General features: G+C 40.1%; 1 protein-coding gene across 1 annotated transcript in view; it reads left to right on the top strand.

The window, feature by feature from the left end:
* Positions 1–18712, top strand: part of dnah2 (dynein, axonemal, heavy chain 2) — a 518592-nt gene that overhangs the window by 229036 nt on the left and 270844 nt on the right. The window contains 2 exon segments of the mRNA XM_051924101.1: positions 6439–6656; positions 11706–11804. Coding sequence (XP_051780061.1) covers positions 6439–6656; positions 11706–11804 — 317 coding nt within the window.

Here is an 18712-nt window from a genome sequence, read left to right as displayed (position 1 = left end):
GTTTTCCCTGTGTCAGCATGGGCTTTTCTCTGGGTGACCCCAAAGATTTTTGTGTTAATTGGTAACTATAAACGGACACCATGTGTGTGAGTATTAGGCTGAGTGTGTGTTTGTTCCAAGAGAGCATAGAGCACCACCTAGACCTAGACTGTTTCCCTCCTTGTGCCAACCCTGACCCCTCAGATAAATACTGGCTCTGCATAGTCCTGAACTATATTACCCAGCAGACACACAATGACCAGTGTATAACCAGTGTGGGCAAACATATTGGCGCTATGTGGGCAGCCAACATTGGCCCAATTGGATTTACATGTCAAAACAACTTTGGCAGGCAAACAGACAGGGAGCCCAAATCTGGTCATAAACCTGTAAAAAGGTTCATACCTTACAAGTCCATCCATCCATTTTCTATTCATGCTTGTACAGGGTACGGTTGCCGGGCACCAGGAGCCTATCCCAGCAAGCAGTGGGCACAGGCAGGAACAATCCCTGGACAGGGCAGCAGCTCATCACAGAATGAACACACTCACATGCATAGCATGGGGCCAGTTTAGCACCACTAATCCTCCTAGTCCGCATGAGTTTGGACTGTGGGAGGAAACCAGAGAACCCCGGAGAAACAATCATGGACACAGAGAAAACATGCAAACTCCACACAGGGAGGACGCTGGATGTGAACTCCATTCTGCTTACTATGAAGCAGCAATGCTACCAGTGCACCACCCCTTACTTGTCCTTTCCCTAAAACTCTTTTTTTTGTGTTTAGTTATTGTTTTTTGAAATTACTCAAATTGTTATTTATATTTCTACAATCAAAATATAAAACCCACTGAAAACGTGAATTCATATTGCATTACTTACTGTGTGACAACATTAAACAACTATGGGGTAGTGATTACATTGGCCAGCGGTACCAAGCCATCACTGGGATAATGAGGGGCTTACTGAACTTGTACTGTCACCGACTAACCCATTTTGAGTAAATGGGGGAACTTTGTTAAGGAGTCCCTCGTATCAGCTCCTCATTGGGCCATTCTGGGATTTAATTGGGTTTTCAGAAGCCCACAGTGCCCATGTCTGTCTGCCCACAGGAGGCCACAGTGTCTATGTTTAGTGAGAAGCAGCTTAGAAAATGGATGGATGGATGGCTAGAATACAAAAAAATAAAACTAGTCTGAAAAACAGATTTAAAAAAAGTCTGTGCCGCACTCTAATAGTCTGTCAGTTGATGTAAAATGCATTTTGATCGGTGACTCTTCTCTTGCTGTCTTTACTTGCAGAGGCTTGACAGCAGTGATGCATGGTGCACAATATTGCTTTTTTTCTTTTCTTCATGATTCTTGTCTTGAAAGTCATGAAGCTTTTCATAGCATCCCCTGTAGTTATTTGATAGGTAATATATAAATTGATAGTTCTCATGTCTACGCGACATTAAATGTATGAATGAGTTCACTCATCTTGCAATATTATAAAAAAAATCTAAAAATTTATATTTTTTAACAAGGGATGTGGCCTACCCGTAACCCCTCTGCATCTTTAAATATACATGAGGTTTGCCTGGCAAGAAAAGAGATTGTAAATGACAATGATGAAGATAGAAATAGAGGCAACATATCAGGTTTTGTTAATCTTATACTTCAAAAATGCATATATTACCTTGCCAAACAATATTTCAGTCTTACATATCAATCTTTACGTGAAGTGCTTATACATACTCTATATATACAGGATAGACAGGCAAACAGAGAGAACTTTATTTGGCCCCAGGGGTAAATATGGCATAGCATCTTAAAGAGAAACTATTAATTTGTGACATATGTACAAAAGTAATCTTAGCTTCTTAATGCATAGTCATCTATACCATTTAAACTATTATTAGTTTAATAATTCTTTCTTGACATGTGGCAAATACCCCGATAAATGCCACCTGTCATATTGTTAAAATACACATCTTGTGACAGTATCTGCCATCTAACCAGTTGGTCCTCCAATACTTAAAATTCATTCCCCATCAGCTCTGGCTGTCATTGACCATCCTCTAGCATAAGTTGATGCACACCCATTCAGGGGTATCTTACCTTAGCCTTTTTACTTGATTTTCCATCTCTTTGGTTTGGAAAATTTTCCAGATCCTTAAAACTGTTTTGCCGAGGTAAACAGTTTGCTTTGAAATTTTTGCACTCTTTGTTGCTCTTCTGTGCTTTTGCCCTCTTCCTATCAATACTCTTATGTAAGAAACAAAACCATCTTGGCCACTTCTTTTTCAGTGTATCTTCAAACTCCATTTTAATCAAATTTCCTTCTAGATTTTTCCGAGCTTTCTTTTTTCTTCTGCGTGCAAATGAGGATCTGCTCTAAAATGAATAACGCTTAAACTTCTGAACACTGTCTTGAAGTCAATAGCTTAGAGTCCACTATGACTCCTAAATCCTTCTCATAAGGTGTACTCTCAATTTTCTGACTGAAGATTTTTACTTCCTATGTGTAATATTTTACATTTACTGACGTTAAATTTCATCTGCCACAAATCTGCCCAAGCCCATATGCTGTCCAAGTCATTCTGTAATGATATAACAGATTTGAAATTATCTGCTAATCCACCTATCTTGGTGTCATCTGCAAACTTAACCAGCTTGTTATTTATAGTATATTCATATCTAAATTATTTATGTATATTAAAAATAGCAGCGGCCCTAGCACTGACCCCTGTGTAACACCACTCTTAACATCGGCCAGTTCTGATGAGGTTCCTCGCACCATCACCCTCTGCTTCCTGCGTCTGAGCCAATTCTGCACCCATCTAAAAACATCACCCTGAACTCCCACTTCTTTTAGTTTGATGCCCAACCTCTCATGTGGCACCTCATCAAATGCTTTCTGAAAGTCAAGATAAATAATATCATGTGCTCCACTTTGATCATATACTTCTGTTGCCTCCTCATAGAATTCCCTCTTCTGAACCCATGGTGACTGTTCAGAATAACTCCTGTCCTTGCCAGGTGTTGCTCAATCTTATCCTCAGTAATTCCTTCCATTAATTTTCCTGTCATGCATGTTAAGCTTCCTGGCTTGTAGTTGATTGGATCTGCCCTGTCACCCTTTTTATATAATGGGATGGTATTTGCCATTTTCCAGTCCTTTGGAATCTCTCCAGTGCGCAGTGACTTCCTAAAAATATGTGTCAAAGGTTTATATATGTACACACTAGCTTCCTTAAGAACTCAAGGATAAATATTATCTGCTCCTGACATGGTAGAGCAAAAGTAATATCAAAAACTGTCAAAGTTAACTGCAATTAAAGAAGATTTAAAAGAGTGTGATCCTGAGTGATACTGTATTGCTGTCTTTACTTTGCAGCCTTAATAAACAAGGACCTTTCTAAGAAAATTTGTGTTTCTTTATCAATAATAAAAGCAAGGTGTCCTCGGCTAGAATTGAGTAGGATTATCACTTATTTAATTTGCCATTATGACTTCAGTTTGTTGTTTTGATAATGATGACTAGAGAACCAAACTAGCAAGTGTTTTAATTGTTTTTTTTATTCTTTATGGATTTATTTGGGGTTTATTTCATGTTCTTTGTGTCTTTTTGAGGGTTTTAGAATATAGTTAATCTAAATTTAAGGGTTATTCTGTGTGGAAAACAGCCTTAAAAATTGTTAAATTATTTAATACCTCATCTTGACACCATTTTGTATTTTGTAGGTGCTGCCATTTTGTTCTCAGTTGTAGTATTGCCAACCACTTTGCTATGCAGAACAACCAAAAGTCGTGACCTTGAGTATAGGAAAGGTGCTATATAATGTAACAGATTGAGGCGTGGTCCACCTCTTGAACCCTCAGGTACCACTCTGAACACCCGGTGAAAGTATAATAATTATTTATTTTGTTATTACACGGTGCACAAAGCACACCCCACTCCACACTCATAAACACAATTCTCTATAAACAATACTCTTTCCTCCTCGCCCAGACACTTCGCCCTCCTACCTCCCAGCTCAGCTCAGTGTCTGGGCTTTCCCACAGTCCTTTTATATCCCCTGACCCGGAAGTGGTTCCCATCCAAACCCACAAGTCCTTATTCCCTCCGGGTCAGGGTAAACAGTCCTTTCTTCAGCCCGGGAGCACGTCGTTCCTTCCTGTCACGTGATGATGACGCACTCCCGGGTTATAGGGCACATAAGAGCCCGCTAGCCCCCCTACAGCGACTCCCGGTGGCCCCCAAGGTATCCAGCAGGGCTGTGTATAAACACTACATAGTCCATGAGGCCCTGCTGGAACTCGGGACACGATCATGCTGTTGGGAGAGCTCCTCCTGGCGGCCTGGGGGTGAGGGCCGGAGTAAAATGCCGGCAATCCACCACAATAAATACAATGTATTATTATTTTTATGTCAGCCTATTGAAGGTTAAAGATCATGGCGACACAATTTTTGGTTATCTTTACAATCCTGCATCACACTTCTCTATTTCATCGGACAACCCACTTCTAAATACTGTAAAGAGGGTGGCATTATCCCCACCTAAGACACTAAGAAGATAGAAAAACTACTACAGACGCTCAGAACTTTGTGAGTGCTAGTATCAGTTTTTCCGTCTTCTTGGTTTCAGAATTTTGTACAAGGATATTTTGACTATGTCTTGGTTTACTTATTTGGCTGTAATGAAAGATAGGACTGACTCACGGGCTTGACCGTAGCTCATTTTATGGTTTATGTTTCATTTCCCAGTCACTACAGTATTTAAAAAGTACACTTGCCTTCTCCTCAGAAGGAATTACAGCAAGTAGCTTTATGAAAAGGATTTTTGTCTCTCAGGGTTGCTGTGAGAATGGTATTAGACCAGAAGATGAAACACAAAGAGTAGGATCTTGGTGATAGCCAAGCCAGGTCAAAACCAGAGAAAGTGAACCACAATGAGGAGTTTAGGACAAAAAGGAGTTCAGAACCATAATGAATACCTAACACCTGCTTGTTTTGAAAGATTTTCCCTAACTTTTAAAGATTTATCCAGCAGATGGATAAAGTATCACTGAACCACTGCCTTATTTATACCATCATTACCGTTGACATCACAAATGTGATAATTGCACATCATACTTTGGTTGTTCATGTTTAATTTCATTAAATGACTTAAATAATGTAACACGAGTGGCTTCATCCCAGCCCAAGTCAGCAGCCAAGGTCTTAAAAGAGATAATAAAATCTCCAATTTAACAGCTGCTTGAGATTCTACCATTTGAGGAATGTTCTCACCTGTTGTTATTTTTATGCTGCTTCCTATTTGCCAGAAGTGACCTTTTTAAATCCAGCTACACCAGGCAGATGTGCACTTTAGTAACTGAATAGCTGTCCCCAGCGGGTCCCCCCGCATAGTAGTGAAACAGGACAAACTTTAAAAATCAATTTAAAAAATGTTAAAAAATGCAATAATTTGTATTGAGAAGAATTTATATATTTTTGGTTTTGCTACTAGGGGCGAGAATGTAGCTGTGATCTCTTTGCCAAAAATGTTCATCTCTGATGGGAGAGTGTCTCCTGCATGGGGAGAAGAGCATGTGGCAATGATATCTCTGCCAATGAGCAGCTACCCTCTAAAACACACATAGCTGTGATCTCTCTCTTGAAAATGTCAAACGTTACTTCTTAACAATCTCTAGATGATAATGTCTTCTGAACAAACAGGTATCGCTAGCTAATCAGAGGCAAGGTACGCTCAAACACATGGGAGAGGTAGAGCGACCTGAGCGGAGACTGGCGCCTGAGTGAGGATGGCACCGCTCAGCACCATATTCCTGAGGGCCCGCCTCATCCTCTCCTTGGCCAGCAATCTGTCTCTCGGATTTGCGCAAATTAATCAGTACCGCAAGAGAATTATGATACATAGCGTGATGAGAGAAGTCGCAAAGTCAACTGGAATGTTCAAGCAAATTATAGAAAAAAACCCAATCTAAATCCTTTAAGTAGTTCTTTCATGAAAGCGGGCATTGGAGTTTATATATAGAGAGCTGTAACTCCTGTCTGTTTGTCCTAAACTTTACATTAAATTTGAACTAGACAGCAACTGTAGCCTTGCTCCAATGTACACTCATGGGGGTGTTTGACCAATTCACATAACCTGTTTCTTTTAGTTAAAATTAAAGCTACAGTAAATCCTTCTGATATGCACGTTTTCTTTTTTTGTCCAAGTGAGTTTAACTTTGATCATATGTACACTCACTAAGGTATCCCTCAAACAATTTCTTAAATGGTGTGGTGTTTTAATATTCTCCACTGTGTATTCCCAACCTTTGTAGCACAGAACAATGCCTTCATCAAATATCCCCAGTGATTTAAGGTGCTGTCAACAGCGTTGAGCATTATAAATAATAATCAAGCTCCCACTGGAAGAGCTGTCATTAGTTCTCTCTTTTTATTAAACTTTCTTATGATTTGATGCAGGCCTGCTAGAAAAGCTGACTGAGATGAACACCAAGTTGGAAGAGATCCAGAAATCTCTGGACATGTACCTGGAGACCAAGCGTCAGATCTTCCCACGTTTCTACTTCCTTTCCAATGATGATCTGCTGGAGATCTTGGGCCAGTCCCGCAACCCTGAAGCGGTGCAACCACACATGAAGAAGTGCTTTGACAACATCAAGAGCTTGAAGATCCAGAAGGTATGTAAGGGACAGCCACTGTCCTTGTTTATTCAACTTAAGTAAGTGAAAGAAGCCCCCTAGAGTTGCAGATGTACTGTATCCATAGCGTAATGTTGACCATTATGTCTCTGCTTGCTCTGTCATTTATCTCCTTGTCTATATGTTTCTTAATTACATGTGATGGAAAGGATCCTATTCATATTAGCAGTCACTTTTTTCCCCTCCTATCTTAAAGGATCCTAAAATAATATGTGAGTGATGCACTATAAAATGTCCCTTTGACCTGGTTAACTCACAACACCTCATAGTTCTATAGTATTTGTGCTATTACCAAATTAATAGAAATCACTGGTACATTGTGAAAATTCATCACTAAAGAAGGATTGGAAAAGCCAGTGTCAAAGCTGTCCTAAAACTTGCTTTATAGAAAGGTTCTGTTCAGTGGCCACCCTGATAACCCAAGGCCAGGGTCCACATGGGAGGTTCACCAGTGGCTAGACATCAGAACAAATGGGTTTTAGCACCTAGGTGACACTTACAAAGTGCTTTTTAAGTGCTGTGCCTGCACCCCAAACACTGCTTACAGGGCTGCTTTTATAGCCAGTGTCTCCAGGGATTTCCACATCCTCAGATAGGCCGCCTGATGGTCATGTCCCTGTCAGGTCTGGACCCTGAGGTGCTACAACATATACATTTATATCTTTTTATATATATAAATATATATATATATATATATATATATATATATATATATATATATATATACAGTATATATATATATATACAGTATATATATATATATATATATATATATATATATATATATATATATATATAAAAGAGCTATGTTTATATGGAGCAGTCTGCTCTGCTCACGCTCAACCTCAGCCACTAGATAGCACACTTTTAATTTTTTTTGCCACTTGCATGCACCTCACTTCTCATTATGAAAGACGTGTGTGCAGCAAACGCTGCCACGCATCAATGATGTTGTGCTAATGACACAGATGAAGATACACAATGTTGAAATGAAGCAATCACCGTGTGCAAGTGAAACACCTCAGCAACAGAGGTCAAGGCTTGAAGTTTTCACTAAAAACATTGTCTGTCTGGAGGTGTTTTCTCGAGACAAGATTAATAGGACTTCTATGCCAGCATTTACGACTAAGATATGGTATCGCCAGTGTCTTCTTATGAAAGCAAGTGGGGCAGCAAGCAACATCCTCTGTCCTGGGTAATTCTTAAGAGTTAGTTTACACCTCTCCAAGTTCACAAATAGAGTAAAGCTGCTAGGGAGTCTTTGGTTTATTTTTTTGTCCTGAAGATCACATGCAGCTAGTATATATATAAACATACAGGTACACATATAGTTGAGGCCAAAAATATTGGCACTGCTGCAGTTTTTTTAGATAATGCACCAGTTTTCAAACAAATTGTAAAATATTACAAAATAACTGGTGTTAACAAATATATATCATTTATTTGCATTGGAAGAACACAAACAAACCTTGGATAAAAAGTTACATTTAATGTCATTTTGCATAGAAGCCCAAAAAGTGTATCGACTATCAAGTTATTGCCGGTCTTGACTTATTACTTGGTGGTACATCCGTTGGTATGAACAACTACAGTCAAGCGCTTCCTGTAGCAATGAATGAGTTTCTTACACCTCTCTACTAGAATTTCTGACCACTGTTCTTTTGTAAAGTGCTCCAAGTTTCCCAGAGCTGATGGGTGCCTTCTCTTTTCAGTTTCCCCACAATTGTTTGGTAGAATTTAGATCAGGACTCATTGCTGGCCACTTCAAAACACTGCAATGCTCGTTCTGAAACTAATTCTGAGCACTTTTTGAAGTGTGCTTTGGGTCACTGACATGCTGAAAAACCAATGACCTTCAACAGGGACCAGGCTTTATAGCACTGGGTCCTACACTGCACACCAAAATTCCTTGCTAATCTTCAGATGTCATGAGACCATGCACAGTTTCAAGGCTTCCAGTGCCAGTGGTAGCAAAACAACCACAAAACTTCAGTGTTTCACCTCCATGTTTGACAATAGGGCTACTGTTCTTTTCTTCGACTGCCTCATTTTTTTTTTCTGTAAACATAAAGATGATATGTTTTAGCATAAAAATCTAGTTTTGGTCTTATCTGAACAGAGTCCATTCACCCAGAAGAATTGTGACTTGTTCAAGTCCTGTCTGGCTTCTTTATGTCTCTGTGTCAGAAGTGAGGTCCTCCTGGGTCTCCTACCATAGAGCCTCCTTTCACTGGGATGGTGACAGATAGTTGAGTAGAGTAGGCACTGTTGTACCTTGTGTCTGATGGTCAGCTTAGATCAGATTTGCAGTGGATCAAAGTTCTTTCTACACCATTTGTGCAATACTTCACTGCAATCTTTCATCATTTTTTCACTTCTGTCCACATCCAGGGTGGTTCTTTACAGTCCCGTGGACCTTAAACTTCTTGATAGTATTGGTACAGTGGACACAGAAATATGAAGGTCTCTGTAGATGGGCTTGTAGCTGTGCAATTGTTTATGCTCTTCTACAGTTTTTTTCTCACCTTTTCAGACAATTCTTTACTTTTCTGTCTTTTCTCTGTGCTGAGTGTTTGTACACACAGGTACACAAAACATTCAGTCACCTTTTCTCTATTTTAGCTGGTTGAATTTTTGATTTTTCACTTGTCACAGGCGATTTGGAATACACCTCACAGTAGGATCGCCTGGTTAAAATGCAATTGCTTCTCACAATTTATGAAAACCCCTTTTCAGAGTTTAGATCAGATTTGACTTTTTTTCCCCAGGGTTTTTGTGTTCTTCCAATGCAACTAAATGCAATGCATATGTTAAGACCAGTCATTTTGTTATTTCAAACATTTTGTGGAAGAATTTGTGCATTATATGAAAAAAATGCAACAGTGCCAATATTTTGGCTACAACTGTGTATCTGTACATACATACCTAAACATGCATGCACTTACATAAATCTATAGTGACACATATCCACACCTATATGAGGAATAAATACATACATACATACATACATACATACATACATACATACATACATACATACATACATACATACATAAATTAATATCTCAGATCAGTTCCACTTCTTCCTATCCATGCTCATAGATTGAATAGCTGGCGAGGTATGAAAACCTTGAATTTCTTTGCTGGATCTTCCCAGAAGTCCAAAGATCAGGAGGTGGCCTTATTTATGCTGTACATGAGGCAAATTGCTCAAGAAATATTGAATTATGATAGGACGTTAACACGTTCGGAGGTTTACCATTTTGATGTCAGTATCAATTTAGTGGCATTGGTGCCCAGAGAGAACATTCTAATTTGGTGGTAAGACAGGCTGAGAGATGATACACCCAAGAGCATAAATATAACAGGAGAGAGGAACATGAACTTCCATTAATGAGGATAAAATAAGAGCAATAGAGGACAATAAAATAAACACTGGGGGGCAGACAGAAGACATTTGGAGTAAAGTACTGAGGACTTTTAATGATCATAATTGACACAATGGATCTGGAGACAGGCCCATGGCAGAGTGCGTACAAGGTGTGTTAGATGGCGTCTGTGCACTAGCTCGAGGTGTGTTTACTGATAGTTAGGATTCTTAGAACAACTTTTAATATTTTTTGAGAACAGCATTCCAGCACAATGGGGGTTCTCCTGATGATGGTTCATTTGACCATATAGAAATATGTAGAAGAAGACGAAAGAATGATTTTAAAAGTAAAAAGCAATAGGTGAGGACATGGGAATTATGCATGGAAAGGAAGAAAACAGAAGAGTATATATGGGGCGAACTGGCAAAGAACTGTTAAATGAAATACCCAAAGCTTTAAGTGTGGAGCGCAGTTAGAGATAACAATAGAAGGAAGGAGATGACATTAATAAGATGTACATACATCCTAGAATGAATGTGGACTAGACAACTTAAAGGTATCATTTAATGTCTGTATTCATTAAGGAAATTATAGTGGGCCTTAGATAACACTCCTTTAGCCTCTGTGCTCCCGATACTTTTGTTTGGAAGTTCAATGATATCACCGTTCTTTCTGCAGCAGCCCCCCTCTAACCAACATACCACTGCTTTGAAAATTAGATCTAATTAAGTACAAAGAACGTTCCTTTAACCTCAAAGGCTGTAAGTGCTGTCGCTGCTCTCCTTTGACAGTTAGCTTGGCACTGGCGTTTCCTTGACTGAACTCTTATTCTTTATCTGTCTATATAAGGAATTTCGGCATTTTCAAATCATGGTGTCTCAATAGCTTGACAGGTCTGTCAGTACTGTTCAGTCAAATAAACGCTAAATGTTTAGTGTTTTTCTGGTGGTCTGTAGGACTTATACAGTAATAATTTCAATGGTGCTCTGTAAAAGTAAGCTGAAGCAGTTGCAACCACTAGGGAGTGTCTCAGACTCCCACACCCCAGGCACAGCTACACAACACAAGTCCCAGGTTCAAAATATTTATTTTTATTGAGTTATATGCTTTTAAACAGGCTTTAACATTTCTTCCACAGTCCATTTTCTTCTCCAACTCTTAGTCCTCTTCTCCTGCATCCAATTTACCTGGGGGAGATGAAGCAGATCCTTTTCAACCTGGAACCAGAAGTTTTTCTAGTGCAACAACTTTGCCATTAGGAAGTCAGAACCTACCTCTAAAAAGGGAGTCTCCTTCTAGCAACTCCCCCTAGCTGCACCCAAAGACCCCAACAGGGTTACTCTCTTGAGCTACAGCTCCCATGCAGCCTTGCAGTTGTTCAGATGGAAGTGATATTTCCACCAGCTTACTGGGGGGTACCCATGGTCCAGGGAGGAAGTCTCCCTCTGTCCTTCCATTAAACCGTAATCCTGGCCAGGGAAGGAAATAGCAGCAATTCTGGCCAGGATGCCCATCCATTTTCTCTGATCATCCATTATCAGAGTGTCCAGGCTGGGTAAGGAAACATCATCTGTCCTGTTCGGAATGCCAGTCCATCTACATTATTGGTTACACAGTACTGCATAAAATATGATTTTCTTTTTCTTTTTCCTGCCAGCTTGGAATTGGAAACAGATTTGAGGCATTTGGGATGTTCTCTGCTGATGGAGAGTATATTGATTTTGTCCATCCTGTATTGCTGGAGGGTCCTGTGGAGGTATGTAGTCTGATAGACACAAATCTTGAAATACATGGTTAGAGCCAATGTCTTACTCAAATAATGGATTTGCTTTTATATGTTATTTTTTAACAATAAGATACAAGATCTCTTATGTAGGTAGTCATCATTTTTGACTAACCTCTTCCAGTCTCTGGAATCTGATGGGTTGTCCAGACTACAACTTTAAAAGAGCGTCTTCCACCTTCTATTATAAAAACATAAACCTGTTGACCAAAATGAACTAATGCCAACCTAAAACCAGAAAAATAATTCTGTATTTTTCGATTAGTAAATTTCAAGTGGAAGATGATGGAATCTAATTTCAAGTGCAAATAGTGACAGAGCTTTAAATTTTATTCTGGTTCATGCATTTGCTTTGTATGTCACAGAATCTAAAGAATATTACGTTATACAGTTCAATATGTGGAGTACAAGTCCAAGGAGGTTATGCTTACATTTTATAACACATTGGTGAGGTCTCATCTTGAGTACTGTGTGCAGTTTTGGCCTCTAGGCAACAGAAAGGACATAGCAGCGCTAGAAAAGGTCCAGAGAAGAGCGACTAGGCTGATTCCAGGGCTACAGGGGTTGAATTATGAGGAAAGATTAAAAGAGCTGAGCCTATAAAGTTTAAGCAAAAGAAGATTAAGAGGTGACATGACTGAAGTGTTTAAAATTATGAAGGGAATTAGTACAGTGGATCTAGGCTACTACTTTAAAATTAGTTCAACAAAAACACAGGAACAGAATTAGGAACTTGTTATGGGTAAATTTTGCATAAACAGTAGAAAATGTTCCTTTACTCAGAAAAACATAGATTCATGGAATAAATTACCAAGTACTGTGGTGGAGAATAGAACTTTAGGAACTTTCCAGGTTTTTTTGTGGAAATTAGATGAAGAGGGTTGGGAAGCTTTGTTCTGCTGAACAACCTTGTTCTCATCTGAATGTTTCTAATAATCTCTAAACTGTCATGAACCCCAAACCCAGAACACAACTGTACCAAGCTGAAGCTGTAGTCCAAAAATTCTCCTTTACTGGGCACAGTACCTTTTTAAAGACTCCAAAGCACACCACAATAGCACAGTACAAAGTTGTCTCCTCCTCTCTGTCATCCTACACAACTGACTCCAACTCACCCAGCTCAAGTATCGGGGTTCTTTCCAAGCCAGATCTAAGAGTACTTCTGGCCCATCAGTGCTATACCTATGAAGCAATTCTGAACCAGGCGCAACCTCAAAATGACAAGGCGAGCCTCTTCCCAAAAGCTGCCTCCATCGGCACACAAGGGCTCAGATAGGGATGCTGCCACCAAGCTTACCGTGGGAATACATGGCCCCAAGAGGCAATCTCCCACTGTCTATCCATTATATTGGCTTCCCTGCTAGGTAAGGAAACACCATCCATCCCAGCGAGGATGCCAAGCCATCTCTGTCTTCCTTTATAATCCATTAAGCCACAGGTCTGTATAAATTGCCAAACATTAAAGATATTAAAAAGACATCCAGTTATCTTCAGCATACTACATTTACCACAAAAATGTTTTTTGTAGAAGAGTTAATATAAAGTACCCATCCATCCATTTTATGAACCTGCTTTTTCCATTAATGGCTCGTGTGGTCGCTGAAGTCGAGAACAACAGAAGGCGGACACCAATAAAAAGTAAAAAGCAATTTCTTTTATTCTTGGTGGCAGAGAGGCTTGCAGCACCCGACAGCTCAGTTTGTTACAGGCAGCCTGCTCAAAAAGGAAGTCAGCTCAGTTTTATACCAGTTTGTTTACTAAACAAAAAGAGGAAGTATGTCCGTTCAATTTGAGGTCACGCAGAGTTTGCAAGCAGCTTAAGATGACACATTAAATCAGTACTTGCAGAAGTACACGGTAGTCAGCATGCCCAAAGTCCCAGGTTCCCCATCCAAATTAGGCTATGCAATTCAGCTATGGCTAGTTTTACAGAGACAGCACTTTGCAAAACATGTACTTCCCTATTCTTCTGCACCATCTGGGTTACAACACTTCAACAGCTATGTGGCAGTTACAATTTAAGAATCTTTTCTCAACTTATAAAATGATTACTGTTATACTGTCGGTTAATGCACAGCACAAAATAATTGATTATACAATATCAAAGCTACCTTAAAAGTTAGTTTAGTACATTTGTCTTACAAGAATACACTCATACAGCTCATCGTCTATATTAGGTTACATTTGTTTGGTTAGCTTAACACATCCTTATTTAATGCATAAGTGACACGCTTCTTATAGTTCTATTAGTACCATACATTTGTTATTTGGAAAGGCTGAAGCATCTTAATTCTAAATATTCTTTCTAACTCGTGAGGTGCCAAAAACCTCTAAACAGCTTGCATTGACATCAGAAGCAGCTCTTGGAGGGGATGTCATTCTATTCACATATTCCTGCAACTACTCTGTTCAATGCTTGCATGGTTTGGGTGTTGGGCAGGGTCCTGGGGTCCAGTGGCTGTGGGGCATCTGTTGGTAAAGAGAGATTTGCTGATCTTGACTTTGCTGTCAATGCTGTGATCGTTGTGGAGTCAAATGGAGGTTCTGATCGGGATACTCGAGAGACTGAGCAAGTCTGGCTTACGAGTGTCCTGGATAAAAACCAAGATCCAGGAATTTAATGACCTCTTGGTCACAGCCATTAGCAGTGTGTCTGTCTGCGGAGAGAGTGTCGACCACATCGAGAGACTTACTTACCTCAGCAGCGACATTCATGTTTCTGGAGACTCTCCCTGTCTTGCTATATGGTTGCGAGACATGGGCACTATCCAGTGACATGAGACAAAGACTGGACTCCTTTGGTACTGTGTCTCTACAGATAATCCTTGGATACCGCTGGTTTGACTTTGTGTCGAATGAGTGGTTGTTCATGGAGTTCTGAATGAGACACATTACCTGTATTGTGAGGGAGCATCAGTTACGGCACTATGGCCATGTGGTGCGATACCCTGAGGGTGATGCGGCTCACAGTCTCCTCGGGCCCGAGCAGCTGGACCAGGCCAAGGGGGCACCCATGTAACACCTGGCTGTGGCAGATAGATTGCCATTTCCAAAGGGTGGGACTGGACCACATATCTGCCTGGGAGGGTTGCCAACCAGGGTCCAGAGCTGTTTTGTCATGTGGTGGGTTTTGTCAACGTGTTGTACCAGTGCATGCTCCCCAACCTGAACTGACATAACCCCACCATACTCAACTCAGCTCCCCCACACACTCCATTTCACATCAGAAACAGCTATTTAATTGCCTTTGTGCTCACCACTAAGTGAATTCAGTCATGGGGAAACACCAGAGTGTGTGGACTAAACCCACTTGAACACAGGACAAGGCGAATATCACCCAGACACAGTGACTGGATCTCAGGTCAAACTTGGTCTCAGGAGCTGTAAGGCACGCTGCCAATGACTTGCATTTATTTCAGTTTTGTTTGAATGGCCATTATGTATTTTTCTTTTCTGTACTTTGTAATATGCACCATGTAAAATTCATTGAAGCTGACTTAATTTTTACTTCACTTCATTTACATTTTATGAGATCCATGAAAATTATGAAGTTATGTTAACAAATGCTTTCACAGCAGACTTGCATTTCAATATCAAAAACAGAAAAAAGACCACTTAAGAGTTGAAATGGAACAGACTTAGAATCTCATTGCAGAGACATTTTACAGTTAATTTGAAAATGAGCACTCTTTAAATTAAATAACCATCCAGTAAATGTGTTTACTATTCCTAGACAAATAAATTAAAACAGTACTTCAGAGGATCATCTTTTTAGAAATAGCTGTCATGTTTATTCTTACAGTTTTCTAGAACTGTTTGCTGTCAACAGCGCTCTGTGTCACACACTCCCAAATGTGAAGACTTCAGAATGAATCAGGGCTGCCTTTTTCTGCACTTTGTTTTTATCAATCTAATTATAATGAAACATTGCCCCTCTAAAGAAATAAATTGGCCCCAATTGAATATCTAACTTGGATATGTTCTGTGTGAGCTTTGTATGTTTTTCCCCATGTTCATGTACGTTTTTTCCAGGAACTTCAATTTTCTTCCACAATTCAAAGATTTAAAAACTCAGAATTAGCATAAGCCTCTCTAATTTGGATTGCCCATATGAAATGCGTAATGATTCATCTTATTTTAGAAATGTACTTCTACTTAAATACATTTTTTTGCAGACTTGTTTCTCTTTGGGGGTTGGTTAAAGATGGAGGCAACAGTGTTAATGTCAGAATCACTCCTTGATTAATATTTAAGGGAGTTTAAAATGAATTATACTTTACCGCAACACCATCTTATTTTGGGACAGGCACTACCATGTTGTGCTCTTGTTGTCATGGTAGTGTCTTTATAGTCACATCGCTAGTTTGAAGATATAAAAAACTAAATGTAATTAAGAAGCAGCATCCCACACTGTTTGGATTACTCAAAAAAAATTATCACTGCATTTTGCTATTCATTTCTTAGTCTTTGATCCCTTGCCTCTGTTTTTTGACTTTGTGCTTAAAGTATTTAATATTATGATTTTCGTTGGTTTTATAATAGTTTTCTCAGTTTGTACTTCTCAGTGCTTGCATGGACTAGGTATTCTGTAGGGTCGTGGGGTCCAGCGGCTGTGGGGCATCTGTTGGTAAAGAAAGATTCACTGATCTTGACTTTGCTGATGATGCTGTGATCTTCGCGGAGTCAATGGAGGCTCTGATCTGGGCACTCGAGAGACTGAGTGAGGAGTCTGAGTGTCTGGGCTTGTGAGTGTCCTGGATAAAAATCAAGATCCAGTCCTTTAATGACCTCTTAGGCACAGCCATCAGCAGTGTGTCTGTCTGTGGAGAGAGTGTCGACCACATTGAGAATTTTACTTACCTTGGTAGTGACATTCATGTATCTGGTGACTCTTCTTATGACGTCAGTAGACGGATTGGGAGAGCATGGGGGTTCAGGAGTTCACTGGAAAGGGGTGTGTGGTGCTCCCGATATCTATGCAAAAGGACAAAGGTCCAAGTCTTTAGAGTCCTGGTGCTTCCTGTCTTGCTATATGGTTGCAAGTCTTGGACGCTACTCAGTGACCTGAGACAAAGACTGGACTCCTTTGGTACTGTGTCTCTTCAGAGAATCTTTGTGTACAGTTAGTTTGACTTTGTGTCCAACGAATGGTTGCTCTCTGAGTCCTGAATGAGGCACATTACCTGAATTGTGATTGAGCATCAGTTATAGAACTATGGCCACATGGTGCGATTCCCCAAGGGTGGACTGACTTGCAGGATCCTCATTGTTGAGGACCTGAGTGGTTGGACCAGACTAAGTGGATACCCACATAACACCTAGCTGCAGCAGATAGATGGTCATTTCCGGATGGAGTGGACTGGACTGTGTGTCTGCCTGGGGGATTGCCAACCGGGATCCTAAGCTATTTAGTAGTGTGGTGGGTGCAGCAATGTGATGTTAGGAGTGCATGCTCCCCAACCTGACCTGACCTGAGTTTTAACTTCTTGCAAGCTTTTTAATGTCTCTGTCTACTGGCTCTACCTTTACAATCTGCTTTGTAGAAGAATAAAATGCATTGATTTACTTAATTAGGTAGAAGTTCATAATAAACAAGAATAGTTGAGTCATGTATTTATGTATTTATGTATTAAAATGTGTGCTTCAGTTTAAGTGTTTAAAGTCTAAGTACTCCTGATTGTAATACAAATTTGTCATTTTTCACCCTCTGATCGAGGTCCACAGACAGGTAGATCCTTAGTAAAGGATCAAAAATAACATCATATTTGTATTCACTGATCTTGAATTACTCTTAAAGGATACCCTACAAGCTTATATTTGAAATTTGTCATTTTTAACTTTCTGGGAGTGGCTTTTAGAGGGATGGACCACCAATAAAGAATCAAATATCAAAGACATCATTTTCGCGATGTGACACAATAAGACACCAGACATATTAAAGGTTTGGGGCAACCACCCGTATAATATGTCCTGGCTGCAAAAAGGTTGAATTCTCAAAGAGAGTTGTTTACAAGACTGAGCCCAAAACAGAATGGATTAAACAAAGGCAAGATGGTGGCGTTAAAGGCCCATATTGGAAGTGACATCATCCTGGGGCCTGGAACCGGACGTGACATCGTCATATGCCCAGGAACCAGAAGTGACATCATTGAAGGCACCAGAACCGGAAGTGACACCATCTGAGGCACCGGATTTCCTGGGGAGGGTCTGCAAGGAACTGAGAAAGACAGTCAGTGCACCGCTGCCGCTCCCTGGTCTGATGTGGTATTACAATTACTTGAGCCCTTTAGCTACCCCATACTCGCACATGTGTGACAGCGATTAACAACCTTGAAATACCATACACGACACTCCACATGTCTATATATCTGATCCCCATTTTTTGAAAATGAGTAACATTGACCCCTTGTATCCCATTAGGGGTGAACCCCTGGGGTCAGCTGGTGTGGCATGCACAAATTCAAGGCCTTCTGATCACTGTTGCTGAAGACACTTGTTGGTTTTCTTTACAGTAATCCCTCCTCCATCGCGGGGGTTGCGTTCCAGAGCCACCCGCGAAATAAGAAAATCCGCGAAGTAGAAACCATATGTTTATATGGTTATTTTTATATTGTCATGCTTGGGTCACAGATTTGCGCAGAAACACAGGAGGTTGTAGAGAGACAGGAATGTTATTCAAACACTGCAAACAAACATTTGTCTCTTTTTCAAAAGTTTAAACTGTGCTCCATGACAAGACAGAGATGACAGTTCCCTCTCACAATTAAAAGAATGCAAACATATCTCCCTCTTCAAAGGAGCAAACAAATCAATAGGGCTGTTTTAAGTATGCAAAGCACCGCGGCACAAAGCTATTGAAGGCGGCAGCTCACACCCCCTCC

This window comes from Erpetoichthys calabaricus, chromosome 3 (assembly GCF_900747795.2).
Source record: "Erpetoichthys calabaricus chromosome 3, fErpCal1.3, whole genome shotgun sequence".
Taxonomy (NCBI): domain Eukaryota; kingdom Metazoa; phylum Chordata; class Cladistia; order Polypteriformes; family Polypteridae; genus Erpetoichthys; species Erpetoichthys calabaricus.
The sequence above is the reverse complement of the archived record's forward strand: the minus strand, read 5'-3'. Positions and strand labels throughout refer to the sequence as shown.